This window comes from Vulpes lagopus, chromosome 6, assembly GCF_018345385.1.
Source record: "Vulpes lagopus strain Blue_001 chromosome 6, ASM1834538v1, whole genome shotgun sequence".
Lineage (NCBI taxonomy): Eukaryota > Metazoa > Chordata > Mammalia > Carnivora > Canidae > Vulpes > Vulpes lagopus.
The window spans coordinates 614,402-628,804 of NC_054829.1; the positions used below are offsets into that span (position 1 = coordinate 614,402).

Here is a 14,403-nt window from a genome sequence, read left to right on the forward strand (position 1 = left end):
AACAGGGGCACTGGGGTTGGGGCTCGGCTGCCACCAGTCTGCTCCGTGGAGCACCAGCACCCCGACCTCCACCACCAGCCCGCGGGTCCCAAGGATGCCCAGCCACGCTGCCGTGCTCGGGGTCCAGGAGAGCAGCCCTTGAGCGCTGGCCTCACAGAGCACAGCCAGTCGGGGACAACAGGTGCTCCGGGGCCAGGGACTCCGCGGCCGCGGGGACACTCCTGCCTCTCCCCAGTGCTGCCGGGGGCACCTCGGAGCGGGAGGCCGGCAGGAGGGGGGGCGGCTGCGATGGCCCAGAGCAGGGCGGCAGGGACCTGAGTGAGCCGGGAAGAGGCAGAGGCAGCAGGTGGGCGGGGAGCCCCCGGCCAGGGGGACCCCACAGGGCACCCCTGTCCCACAGAGCACACCGGCCACAGGGACCCCACGGAGAGCTCTCCAAGGAGAAGGACCCAGGTGTAGGTGTGCGGCCCGGGAACAAAGCCACCGAAGGGTCTGGGGCCAGCCCTGAAGCCCCGGGCCGCACCCCAGCCCCCCCGCCCCCCCCCCCACACACGTACCTTGTTGAGCTCCTCGATCCTGCGAATCAGGTACGGGTTGCTGGAGGAGTTCTCAAAATAGACGTAGTCTGCAAACAGGAACAGAGTGCGTCACCCCACAGCACTGAGCCTGGGGACCAGGGGAGCCCCGACCCCCCTCACGCCCGCACCCAGTTCTAGGGGCCAGGAACAGGAGGGAACAAAGGACACGGTGCCCCCGCCACCTCGGTGGGGAGACAGGTACCCAGACATGTTAGTGGGTGCCGGGCACAGGTCCTAGAGGACGGAGGGGGCTGCCCTGGGCAGAGGGTCCACCCCCCACCCCCCACCCCCTGCACAGACGCTGTGGGAGCCGGACTGCAGCTTCCCCCGGGACAGCTTCCGAGGGGCTGCCGGGCGCCTGCACCTCACCCCCCCACGCGCCCCGGGCAGGGAACGGAGGAGGCCGGGGCTCCCTGGGCAGAGGGAGGGCTCTCGGGGGTGCGGACGGGGTCAGGTGCCAGAGGAACACGGTCCCACCGCCGCCTGCCAGGTCCCCAGCACACCATGTGGGCACCAGCTCGCCTCCGGCTCTGCAGCGGCCCGGGCTCGGTCCCCAGGAGGCTGGCAGGCACACGGGATTTCCCAAGAGGCCCACGGGGGCGGCTGGCCGGCTCCCACAGAGCCCAGGCCAGCCGGGAGGCCACCCAGCTGCCAGCCTGGCCGCCTGGCCGACGCCGTGATGTAGCAGGTAACTCGGGGCAGCTGCGGGTGACTCGGTGCCAGGACGAGGCCAGGCTGCAGTCCCCAGCAGGGGTGCCCCGCGCTGTCCCCCGTGCCCCAGGGAAGGCCTGCAGGAGGCCCGTGTCAGCCGGGACACAGCCAAAGGGCCACTCGGAGCACACATGCTACCCCAGGACCCAGGCCAGCTCCGTCCCCACAAGAGGTCCTACCGCTCCACCGTGTGGAGAGGCCCCAGCATCTGGCACCTGCTGTTGCTGTGTACCTGCTGCAGGCACCTGAGGGGGCTCACCTGTGCTGCAGAGGAGAGCTCACCTATGCTGTGGGGAGAGGGGGGCGCTCACCTATGCTGCTGCGGGAGGCTCACCTGTGCTGCAGGAGGGGCTCACTATGCTGGGGGGGGGCTCACCTATACTGTAGGAGGGAGCGCACCTGTGCTGCTGGGGGGGGGGGCTCACCTGTGCTGCCCGAGGCCACAGCCAGATGGGACGCGGCCAAGGGCACCCACAGAGCTCCACGGAACGAAAGGGCAACAGCCCAGAGGGAACAGGGCTGCCGGGCTCAGAGGGCCACGCTCGCGGGCTGGGGGGGAAGAGAGGTCTACGGGAGGGGACCATGGACGGGCTCGAGGTCGGCCTGACGGCGGTGGAAACTCTGAACACAGGCCGCGGCAACGCCCTCCGCCTCGTGAACAGGTCAATTCCATCACACGTGGATTGTCGCTCAAAAGAGCAGTTTTAACACAAAGTCCTAGCACTCTTAAAGCTTTCATCCAAAAAACTGAAAAAGCAATTAAATCAAAGCCGTTGGGGATCCCCGGGTGGCCCAGTGGTTTAGCGCCGCCTTTGGCCCCGGGAGTGGTCCTGGAGTCCGGGGATCGAGTCCTGCATCGGGCTCCCTGCGTGGAGCCTGCTTCTCCCTCTGTGTCTCCGTCCCTCTCTGTGTCTCTCATGAATAAATAAATGAAAATCTATTTAAAAAAAAATAAGTAAATAAACCAAAGCTGTTATTCACGTGCAGTCTACACAGGACACGACCCAGGAGGAGCACCACCGGCCCCACATGCGGCTCTGAGGATCCCTGCTCAGGTGGCGGGCAGGGGGCTGGGGGGCACGGGGCTGCGTCCCAGCCGCCAGTCGCACCCCTGCGTGTGCTCCCCACAATTCAGACCTGCACGCCTGAGACGGTGGGTTACGCTTTGGTAGATGGGAAAACACGCAAAGCAAAAAGATGGTAGATGATGAGCAAAAACCAGCATAATGAGGGAAAACGAGCTCGTGTGAACAGCCAGTAAGGGGGTCAACCTCAGGCCAGGCTGACAAAGGAAAGACCCGGAGGGTGAGCGAGCGAGAGCTGGGCGGGAGGGGGCTCCCGGCGCCGCTGCCTGAGGCTCAGGTGACTTGGGGCCCGCGCTGGGCGGACGCAGACCCCCGAGCTCCCCGCGGACAAAGAGGCAACCCTGCGCCCTAAAGAAATCAGGCTCGGGCAGCCCGGGGGGGCTCAGCGGCTTGGCGCCGCCTTCAGCCCAGGGCGTGATCCTGGAGTCCCGGGATCGAGTCCCACGTGGGGCTCCCTGCATGGAGCCTGCTTCTCTCTCTGCCTGTGTCTCTGCCTCTTTCTCTGTCTCTCATGAATAAATAAATAAAATCTTAAAAAAAAAAAAAAAAAAAAAACAGGCTCAGGGGCACGGTGGTGGGCTGAGAGTCTGCCTTTGGCTCAGGTCACGATCCCGGGGCCCCGGGGTCAAGCCCCACGTCAGGGTCCACGCTCAGCCTGGAGCCTGCTTCTGCTTCTCTCTCCCTTTCCCTCTCCCTGTGTCCTCTCTCTCTTTAAAGTAAATAAGATTCAAAAAATAAAAAATAAAAAAGAAAGAAAAGAAAACCCTTTCAATTGCAAGCAAGAAAATAAAAATCAACAAAGGAAAGAAAGAGGCAACCCTCCAGACCCAGACGGGCCCTGCTGAACCCAGCCAACACCCAGGGGGGACCTGACGCCAGCCCACGCCGTTCACCCTGAGAGCGGACGCGGGGACCAGGCGGGAACCCCACAGACGCGAGGGAAGCGGTGAGACGCCGCAGCCGCTGGGACCCGAGGACACAAGGTCGGCTCGACGGGGAGGATCGCAGCGGCGGAGCGAAGGCAGGCCAGGCCGTGGCCGTCGGAGCAGAAGCAGGAGGGCCACGCCGTCCCGACAGTCTCCGGCAAGCCGGGAGCGCGTCCGCCCTGCAGCAGGTGCTCGTGGAACCCACCGCCCACGGCAGGACGACGGCCTCTCCCCGCCGCGCTCACAGCCGGGGCCCACCAGGGAGATCATCAGCCACACGGGGCCCGGCCTATGCGCCCGGGAGATGCCACAGTCGACGGGGAAGTGACGAGCGAGCGAGCATCACACAAGCGCCGCGGACAGGAGCTCCGAGGACCGTCACGTACCCAAGGGTCCCTTTAGTAAAAGACCCACAGACGCTTAAAGGTGCAAAGTCCAGTGCGGGAGCCGAGGGCAGAGCTGCACACGCGGGTCGGGACGCGGGTCAGGACCCAGGAGCCTCCGCCCAGGGCACCACGCGGCCCGAGCGGACGTCCCCACTCGCCTGTCGTCGACGGCTCAACTGGCCGAGGAGCACGGGACGCCAGCTCCACCGCGACCGTCTGCCCAGGAGCACTGAGCGGCTTCCGGGCAAGACCTCTGGCTCCGCCGGGGTCCACGGTCAGGGCCGCGCCATCCAGAGCGACCGCGACGCCCGTCCGCGGGGACTGTGGGGCAGCCTGCGCGTCTCGCCCTGTCCGACGGGGAACCACAGGGCGCGTGGAGGGCATCACGACCGCGTGGCTGCCTCGGGCGAGCAGCCTCGGGTCCGCGTGGCGGCCGGAGAACCCGTGGTCCCCGGGAGAGGCCGTGAGCCTGGGCGCCGCCCGGGTGCCCTCGACATCACTGCCCTGGCTGCAGCGCTCTTGTGACCAGCCACCGCGAGGCGTGAGGGCCTCGCGCGTCCTGGGCCCGCAGTGCAGGGGGACCGAGAGCCCAGGGCCTCCCGACGCACGGGGCCCCCCAGCCCTCGATGGGGCCCACATCCTGCCAATGCGACCGGGGCCGAGCTCTGCCTCCCGCTGTCGCCGTGACGCTTGGACACCACACGGGGCCGTCTGAGCCGCCCACCACCTCCGCTGTCCCCAACACGGCTTCCCCAGGTGGGACAGTGGCCGGGGGCAGGGCTGCAGTTTGCCGCGGCCTCAGAAGCACCGTTGCCGGGGATGCGGCGCCACGTGTCTCCACAGGCACGCGGGGAAGCAGCGGGCGGCCGTGGGCCTCCTGCCCCAGCGTCCGCCTCTGCCCGGAATGTAAGAAACCGCAGTAACGTTTAACCCCTGCGGCGCCGCGGGGCTGCTGCACGGCAGGGTGAGGGCAGCGGGACGCTCGGCCTCCACCGAGGACAGTGGAGTCCCCGGGGTCAGGGAAGGTCGTGCTGACCCACGGCTGCACCAGGTGACAGAGACTCAAACATCCTGCACGAAGGCACCGGCCAGCAGGACAGCGGCCCCGGGCAGTCGCGCTCCGTCCCCTCCGTCGCCGTCCCACGTGCCGCCTGCGCCAGCTGAGCCCCCAGGTGTCCCCTCTGCCCAAGGACGAGGGTCTCCGGCTGTGGCCCAGGAACACGGTCCGAGCGGGCTGGCCGCCCCGAGCCGCAGGCCCCACGTCCGCCTGCACTGGGCCGTCTCCTGCCGACTCGTCCCAAACCACGCTGGGTTGCAGGTGTCCCCGCTCACCCCTCGGAGCCCACGCCCAGGGGACGCCGCCCTGCCCCGGAGGCCAGCTGCCCCCTGCAAACACCGTTGGGGCGCGTCACCATCTGTCGGCGGCCTCCCGATGGCTGACGGATGAGGTGCCGGGACGCGGGGACTGCGGCACCTCACTCGGCTCCGTGGACACGCTCAGCTGTGACGAGATGCTCTGGTTCACGTCTTCCACCTTTTGCGACAGTGACCAGCTCACGAGCTGTGAGACGGGGTGATGCCCACACGCCCTGTGCTGCCCTAGCGGCCGCGCCACCTGAGCCAAGGACGCAGGGACGCCCACGCCGCTGGGTTCACAGTACACGCCTTCCTGCGATGCGATGTCACAGCAGGGACGCCACGTGGCGCTTGAGCACGGCCGAGATGGGACGGTGTCCACGGGAGCAGCGAGGGGACCCCCGCCACGGCGCTCAGGCCACTGCTGCGGCTCACAAGTCGCCGGAGGGGACGCGGGAATGCACCTGCAGGGCTGCATCTGGGGAGAATTTGCTGCAGCGCTGAGGCGGGGGAACCTTCCAGAATTTTGGCGTCCGGGACACGACGGCAGGTGCAGGTGTCTCCCCCGCACGGACCTTCCCGCCAGCCCGACACCACCCCAGCGGGGCCCCACCGCTCTTCTGCGGACCAGCCAAGCTCCGCGTCACCGGGGTCCAGGCCGTGGCCGCGGGCCAGACAGGGGGGGCACAGCACCCGCCCGACAGCCTGCGCCCCGACCTCAGGGCTTCCCAGGAGGCGTGGACACTGCGCCCGAGCACCGGGGACAGGAACCCGACCCGTGGCGAGACGTGACAGAGGGGCCGGCAGGACCGGTGAGCGAGGACGGTGCGACTGCAGCCAGTGGTGATGGAGCCGGAGGAGGTTTGTGAACAGACGCACGGGTGAGAGCCCAGGGCCCCGGGGGCGCAGCGGTGGAGCCGCCTTCCGCCCAGGGCGTGAGCTGTCCCGGATCGAGTCCCACCTGGGGCTCCCTGCAGGGAGCCTGCTTCTGTCTCTGCCTCTCTCTCGTGAATAAATACAATATTTAGAAAAAAAAAAGCAAAACCGAGAGCCTCCGAGTGCACCCCACACGAGGGGGAACCCAACAGCAAACCCCTGGGGCGCCTGGGTGGGCCGGTCGGATCTCAGCTCCGGTCGTGACCCCGGGCCTGGGACCCAGGGCGCCCGGTCCATCGCACCGTGTCCATCGGGTTAGGGCGGCACCCACGGGAGCCTGCCCCGCCCCCGCCCGCGCATGCGCTCTCCCCCCCACAAATAAAGAATCTACAAAAAAAAAAAAGTAAAGCCCCAAACTACAAAAATTCCACAAGAAAACAGAAAGAAATCTGTGAGCTTAGATGAGGCGGGTTTCGTAAGCGTGGAAGAGCTGCGGGGCCCGTGCGTGAAGGCCGGGAGGACACGCGCTCCCACAGCCCGGCGGGGGGACGGCGACCCCGCGGGTGGGGGCCTGGGCCGCACCATCCTCACCGCCATCCTCACCCGAGAAGGCCCTGCCCAGGGTTCAGCGCCGCCGTCCGCCGTCCACCCCGGCTCCACGTGCAACTCCGCGCCGACCCAGGTCACGGCCCAGGACACGCACGAGCGGCGGCACCGGCGGGCGAGGCCACTGCGCAAGGCGCCTCCACACTCCCTGCACGCGTCACGCGGCGCCTGCAGCCCTGGTCCCCACTGAGCCCGCTGGCCCCCGCCGGACGGCCGACGCCTGACCCGGTGCCACCCCACCCAGGGTGCTCGGCGTGCGCCCAGCCTCCCTCACCCGCAGTCCGCACCCCACGCAGCTGGTAGGGGGCCGAGCGCGAGCGTTGGTTCCGGTCGTGGTCCCGGCCGGGATCCAGCCCCGCCTCGGGCGCCCTGCTCCTCCCGCACCCTCGGCCCGTCCCGTCCCCGCTTGTGCTCGCGCACGGGCTCGCTCTCCAGTAAGTAAATAAAATCTCCAAAAAAGGAATAAAATAAACAGAAGGTGAAAGACAAAAATGTGGAAAACGCATCACGGGACAGGCCCAGGGAGGACCCCTGCCCCCGCCCACGGGGTGGAATGAAACCAGGAGGCAGGACGTGGGCTCCATGGGCCCGGGCTGGGGGCCTGCTCCTGGGGGCCGCGGTCTCAGGGCTCTCGGGCTCTGCGCAGCGGCCACAGCACGACCCGGGTCACAGGTCAGGTGGGCGCAGGTGGAGGCAGGGGTGTGGGACCCGCGGGAGCACCGGGGATGGTGCCCGGGGATGGTGCCGGCGAGGAGATGCCACAGGAGGTGCCACAAGAACCGGGGAGCTGGGCCGCCCCACACCACCCAGCACACCGCGGGCGGCCCTGGTGCCCACCGCCCACCCGCGTGTCAGAACCCGCCCACCAGCTCCGCGGGGGCCGGGAACCCTCCAGCCCCAGGCTCCCTCCTTGCTCCTGCAGCGCGGGGACACCTGCAAGCCCCGCATTCTTCTTTTCAAATCTGGGGACGGAATCGAGAGAAACCCAAGCAGTGGCCAGGACCTCAGGCTGACCACGGGCAGAGCCAGGGCTCGGCACACAGCCCTCGAGCACGGGACACGGAGGGAAACCTGACTCATGCCTCTACAGGACTATCCCCCAAATACCGCACGGGGGTCCCCATGCCTCCACCACCCAGACCGGGGCCGTCCTGTGAGCGGAGGGCCTCGCCACCCACACACCCACGGGGCTGGGGCCCAGGGCACCCCAGAGGGCCCCTGAGAACCCAGCGACGGCCCTAAGGGCAGCCAGCAGCGTGGGGCCATGTCACCGTCCCCACTGAAGTCTGGGGACCAGAGGCTGACGTCTACTTCGGGCAGGTGCTCCGAGGGTCAAGGGCTCCAGACACTGGGCCTGAGTGGGGCCGGGTCTCCCATGCTCTCGGGACACGTGCTGGGGCAGGGTCTCAAGTGTCGCCACCCTCCTCTGCCGCCGGAGGGAAGGGTGAGTGGAGGCAGACGCAGGGCTGCAGAGGGCGGGGGCCCAGCAGGGGGGGCCTGTGGCCGGGGTGACGGGACGGTCGCTGCGCGGGGGACCCCCGCTCCTCGGAAGCCGCTAAGCAGTCTTAAGCGGCGAGAGAGAAGCTTAGCAGGATCATCTCCTACGGCAGGTCCCAGACCTGGAGCAGGGCCAGCCTGGGGGCCACCAGGCAACTGAGGGCCCGGGAGGGGCCATGGGGCCCCAAGAACCTGCACCCTGGGTGGGGGGCACCCTCACAGCCTGGCGCAGGCCTCCGGGGCTAGCTGTGCAGAGCCCTCGGGAGCCCCAGGAAAGCTGCACCCCAGGTCTGTTAACAGGCGGGTGGGGGGTCAGAGAGAGAAGCCGTAGCCCCGGGCAACCCGCACATCAAATTCTGGGGAGCCCGCGGGCAGGGGCAGGAAAGATGCTCCCCCGGGGGCAGAGGCCGCGGCCGAGCCAAGGGCAGCCCCGCATCCTCGCCCCGCCGCCGAGGTCCTGCTGCGAGCCAGCAGCCACCCCGTGGGCTCCCGGAGGGACGCGTCCGCCTCTTAGGACCGTCTACTCCATCCTCGGGTTGTTTCTTATTAATCCAGGGGTTACTGGCCGAATTCTTCTCTCGAAAGGGACAAGGGGAGCCAAAGCCACGTGGGCAGGCCGCTGCGGGCCCCCCGAGGGACAGGACGAGGGCCGCAGACGCAGCCGGGGGCCCCTGGGCGCCCCACCCCTGCCCCCGGCACCGGCCTTGACAAGTTTGGGATTTTCACGTGTGTGACCTTGTCACCTGGTCAAAAGTTTAAATGACACAAAAGGCAACAGGATGGTGTGGCAGCAAGACAGGGCGTGAGGGCACAGAAGCCGCGCGGCCCAGGTGAACCCCGGCCAGCGGCCAGGAGCCTTGGGGTGCTCCCGTCACCTTTCTAAAGCACGTTTTCGAGAAGCAAACTACCACCCCAAAGAACGGGGGTTAACTTATAGCAAGGAAAGGAGAAAGGGGGAACCACGGTGGCTGGTTAGAGGCTGTCGCTTAAAAAGAGACACCCCAGTCGGCGGCCGCGCTGTCAGGGGGCTCGCGGGCTCCGGAGCCCTCAACGGCCCCGCAGGACACGTGCAGAGGGAAGAGCCACCCCGCGGCGCCCGCCGGGCCCAGAAGCTGGCCCAGCCTCGGGGAGACGGACCCCAGAGGGGCAGAGTCACGAACCCCGAGCCCGCACCCGCAGCCGGGCCCCGCCTTGCCACGCTCAGAGCCGCCAACAGAAGGCCTCTGTCGGCAGCCAGGTCACTTCCCTGGGAAGAACCGGGCCGCGTCCCCTCCCAGGCTGACCCACTCCACCCAGCTGGTCAGCTGGCACAAAGCCGCCTCCGGCCTCCGCCCCGCCCAGACATCCTGGCAGCGCCCCGGAGCAGCCTGCCAGGTAAAATGCAGGACACCCAGATAACTCCGGGTCCCTGCGAAGGATTTTCTCGCGTGACTACGTCCTCTGCAGTATCGGGGACATGGTTATGCTCACAAACTGCTTCTGTGACGTTCACGTCTAGCCGGTGGCCTCCACTTTCCTCGCTGAACCTGGCACCTTTGCAAAAGGCTCTTTTCTGAGGGTCCTGAGCGGAGATGAGAAGGGGGGGGGTCCCCTTCTCAGAATGGCCCCGCGGCCCTGCCCCAGACCGCACTGCCCGGGTGGGGCCACCCCCGGCCACCATCGGCTCAGAGAGGGCACCCATGCGCGAGGCGCCCCTTCGCTAAGCGAGTACTGGGGGACACAGTGCCAGCAGCCTGGCCAGGACCCGGGGCGGCACCGCAGGGTCCCCCTCCACAAAGCACGAGCCAACCCCGCTTCGTCTACAGGGACCCTGTGGTCACACCTGCGGAGCTCAGAGGGGACCAACAGATGTGGGGCGGCCAGGCCTGTCCTGGAGGATGAGCCGAAACCGAGCCCCTGGTCCACTGTGTGCAGCTGAGGCCGGGAAGGCGGGGGGCGGGGGGTCAGGGTCCCACCACGTTCACGGTCCGACCTCAAAGCCCAGCAGCTCGGCCCACACGGCCAGGGGGCCTGAGGCCTGGGGGGGGGGGTTCTGTAAAGCCCACGAGCCCTCGGAGCAGCCGCTGGCGGAGGGCCGCCGGCCGGGGTGGATGCGCCCAGGGCCCACGGCCTCCCTGCCACCGCCTTGTCCCCTCTCTGTCTCCGGCCGGGAGCCGGTGCCGCGGTTCTCGCCATCAGGCCTTCGTTTGTTCAACGGACCTGCTGGCCCAGACAGCACGTGGGAGCCACGGGGCCTCACACCTGGAAGGGGGTGTCTGCGCTGCTGCGGAGAGGTGGTCCCCAACGGGGTGGTGGGGGCGGGGCGGGCAAGCCAGGGAGATGGGGGGAGCCCTGAGCTGCAGCCGGGGGCACAGCTGAGGAGGGGCTGGGGACGGGGACAGGGGGCGATGAACAGTGCCTGGTGGCACCTACGTCCGCCAGGAGCCTGCGGCCAGGTGGGCTGTGGGCCTCCCTCTGCGGGCGGCCCCTGCGCCAGGGCGGGTGGGGGCCTGCTGGCCAGGCCGGGCCTGGGGACCCGCACACGGGGAGGCCGAGCCCAAGGTCACAGGCCGGCCTGGCCGGCTGGAGCCCGAGTCCCAGGCCCTCGGCGGGCAGCCGGGGACACCCCGACACAGTCGGCCCGGGGAGGCCCGGGGAGGCCCGGGGAGGCCGTAGGCGCCGAGGAGGGGGCGAGGGGCCGGCCCAGGACGCGGCGGAGGACCCAGGCCCGGCCCGGCCCCCCTCCCGGCCCCCCGCCCCCTCCCGGCCGCGCTCGCGGCTCCCGGTCCCCACGGCCGGGCCGGCCCGAGCTCCCCGCGGGGGCAGCCGGCGGCCCCGGGCCATGTGCTCGGCGGCGGGGGCGGCGCTCAGGCCGGGCCCAGGGATGCTCCGGGTCCGCGGCCCCAACAGGTGGGCGCCCCCCGCGGGCCGGGCCCAGGGGCCGTCGGGGCTGCGGCCGCGCGCAGGGCCGGGGCGGCGGCGGCGGCGGCGGCGGCGGCGGCGGAGGAGGAGGAGGAGGAGGAGGAGGAGGAGGAGGAGGAGGAGCCGGAGCCGGAGCCGGGCAGGAGCAGGCCGCGCGGCGGGGATGGAGGCGCGGGCGGGGGCGCGGGCGGGGGCGCGGGAGGGTCGCGCTGGGCGGGCCCGCGGGGAGGGGGAGGGGAGGGGAGGGGGGAGGGGCGCAGAGGTGCAGCGGGGGGAGCGGGGAGCCGGCGCGGGGGAGGGGCGGGTGGGGGAGGGGCGGGCGGCGGCCCGGGGCGGGGGCGGGGGCGGGGGCGGGGGGGCGGGGGGGGGGGGGGGCGGGGGGCCCGGGCGCATAAAGGCGGCGGCGGCGGGCGCGGCGGGCGCGGCGGGAGCGGGCGCGGGCGGCCTTACCTCCGACCCTGTACATGTTGGCGGCCATGTCCGGGCGGGCGCGGGGCCGGGCGCGGGGCCGGGGCGCGGGGCGCGGGCGGAGGCGGGGGCCGGGCGCGGGGCGCGGGGCGCGGGCGGGGGGCGGGCGGTTTAAAGGGGCCGCCGCCGCCGCCGCCGCCGAGGCCGCCGAGGCCGCGCAGGGACCGAGGGCCGCGGCGCGGGCGGGAGAGGAAGAGGAGGAGCGGCCGCGGGCAGGGGAGGGGCCTCGGGCGCCGCCGCCCACCGCGCGGCCGTTACCCGCCGGCCCTCCCCGCGCCGCCGCGCGCCCCGTGCGCCCCGACCCCCGCGCCCCCCCGCGCGCCCCCCGCGCGCCCCCCGTGCGCCCCTCCGCATGCGGCGCCCCCCGTGAGCCCTTCCCCGCGCCCCCGCGCGTCCCTCCCCACGCGCCCCCCCGGGCCCCCTCCCCCCCGCGCCCTTCCCCGCGCCGCCCCCCCCCCCCCGCCCCCGGGCACCCTTCCCCGTGCGCCCCCGCGGGCTGCCTCCCCAGGCCCCGCACCTCCCTGCAGACTCAGCGCGTCCGCCTGCCCCCCCGGGTCCCTGCCCCCCCGGGTCCCTGCGCCCACCGGGTCCCTGCCCTGGGTCCCTGCCCCCGCCGTCCACGCTGCCGCCGCCCGACCCGGCCCTACCGAAGGACCCGAAGGTCGGGAGGTGGCCTCGCAGCCGACGCTCTGTAGGCCCAGTCTGACACCCATGAGGTTGGGGAGGACGCAGGTGACCCACCCCACAAGCGGGTGCTGGCAGGGCTACCTGGCGGCACAGCACCCGCCTGTCCTCCCCCCGGGGCGGTCAGGGCCCATGACCGTGTGCACCCACTTGAGGTCCCGCTCCTGGACAATCCGGTGACCACATGGCACACACAAGACTGCAGGCCCCAGGCAGGAAGAGCCGGAGGGGCCCAGAAGCAGGTGTCCCAGCCAAAGTTTGCAGCCAGGGTGGACGTTGTGCTGGGAGCAATATAAAGGGAGTGTCCTGGCTCCCAGGTTGCTGGTCTGAGCAGTGCGGTGGGTCCCTGCCCGTCACAACGAGGGGACAGGCCTGTGGCTGGAGGGGCTGATGTCTAGTTGAGGAGCATCCCTGTGGGGCCTGGAGGGACGCTCCACAGAGGCCCCCGGCTGAGCATAGGATCCAGGGTGGTGGGGGAGGGACAGAGCACACACGAACCCCCCACAGGGGACAAGGCAGGTGGCGGGAGCCCCAGGCAGGGGCTGGGGTAGAAGGCAGGCAGAGTTCCAAGAAGGGCCGTGGGCCGCACACCACAGGCTGTCCAGCAGCCCAGAAATCCCGAAAAGGAAATGCCCATAGCAGGCCACCAACTCTGAGGAGGGGCAGCCGCGGGCCGGGGGATTGGTGGTAACTCGAAGGGGAGGCAGTGGAGGAGTCTGGGCACAGGACGAGGGACAGACGTGTCCAGGAGGTTCCCCAGAGGGCAGTGGGGAGGCAGTGGTGCACCCATGTCTCTCCCGCCCCATAGGCCCCTTTGCTAATGCCCGGGCTGAGCCTCCTCATCTGGGCAGTGAAGCTGCATCATAAAATTTTCCAATACTGAACAAATTGACCAAAGAGTTACAGCTACCAAGAAGGGACAGCTGGGTGGCTCGTTGGTTGCGCATCTGCCTTTGGCTCTGGGCATGATCCTGGAGCCCCAGATCTTGTCCCACATCGGGCTCCCTGCATGGAGCCTCCTTCTCCCTCTGCCTCTCTCTGCGCCTCTCATGAATAAATAAACTCTTAAAAAAAAAAAAAACTACCAAGAAATGCCCAGGCGGCTGTTGGGCCTGGAGCGAGCCCAAACCTCCGCGCCTTGTGAGGTGCCTCGTCTGCCTCCATCCCAGGAGCGGGGTGGGCTTCATCCTGAGCAGTGCGGCACCGGCCCAGCCGGGGCGGGACACCGACCGCGAGGGGAGGGGGAGGCTGACTTCCTCCCTGCCGTGTGGACACAGGAGGAGCACCCCCGCCAGCCGGCGTGTGGGCAGCAAGGGCGTGGGCCCCAGCGTCTCAGTGGAGACATCCAGACCCCGAGCTTCCCCTCGAAGGGCAAAGGATGCGCCCGTCACAAAGCAGAGTGACATTTAAGGAGCCCTGGGTCACCGCAGCGCCCTGCTTCCCCCGGCTTTCCCCTTCCCAACCAACAAGAGAGGGGACGGTGCCTGCGGTGCCCTGTCCTGCTCCAAGCCAGTCAACAGATCTGGGGGGGGGCGCTGAGTAGCCGTAGGAGTCCATTCGTCGGCGGTGCAGGTGCATGTTCAGGAGATGCTCCTCGGCTGGCACCCAGCGTCCGAGAAACTGGGGGGGCGGGGCGCCGGGGGAAGCCCCAAGGGAACACTCGGGAGGCCGGGAAGCCGAGCCCTCAGGAGCACCCCGGGGCGTGAGGAGAAGGGGGGCGGATGAGGATGAGGGGACAGCACGCCCCCCCCCCCCCCCCCCGCCGTTGCCCGTTGCATCAGCGAGGAGCCGCAAGGGGTCATTTGGGGGCGAGACAAAGCAATTAAAGCGATAATTTATTCATTCAGCTATGACTTAAGCACCTAATTCACGCTGCTGTTTAGACGAGGTGGCGGGGGGGGGGGGGGGGGGGGGGGAGGTGTGAGGAGACCACCGGGTCCCTGCCCCCCGGAGAGGCCGGCTGGGGGGGAGGAGGGCGCAGGTAAGGAATCCTCTACGGTGATGGCACAGGACGAGAGTAAGGGGACGGAGGGTCACAGCGAGGGCCACGGCTGACACTGGTGAAGGAGGGAGCACGGCCCCGTACAGGTGCGGCGCCCCGTGGGGCCCGTGGGGCTGTGGCTCTGCCACTGGAGGGCCCCGAGCCACCTCAGTGGCTCTGCGGGGTGCCAGAGGCCAAGCGCTAGAGCTTTCGGAGATCCTCTTGCAGGAAAGTCGGGGTGACGGCCCCCCGGGTCGCGGCCGGGCGTCTGGAGCCCAGAAGAGCCCAGAAGGAACCCAAGTTCCTCAACCGCAGAGGAGCCGACCTTCCAGCGAGGCCGGAATCACA

General features: G+C 69.6%; 1 protein-coding gene across 3 annotated transcripts in view; it reads right to left on the bottom strand.

The window, feature by feature from the left end:
- Nucleotides 1-11,506, bottom strand: part of MTA1 (metastasis associated 1) — a 29,136-nt gene extending 17,630 nt beyond the window's left edge. For all 3 annotated transcript variants that reach the window (XM_041758616.1, XM_041758613.1, XM_041758617.1), the window contains exons 1-2: nucleotides 11,373-11,506; nucleotides 558-625 (exon numbers count right to left, since the gene is read on the bottom strand). In XM_041758616.1, the coding sequence (XP_041614550.1) occupies nucleotides 558-625; nucleotides 11,373-11,400 (96 nt within the window). In that variant the 5' untranslated portion in view covers nucleotides 11,401-11,506. The remainder of the gene's footprint in view (nucleotides 1-557; nucleotides 626-11,372) is intronic.
- Nucleotides 11,507-14,403: the final 2,897 nt, after the last annotated feature.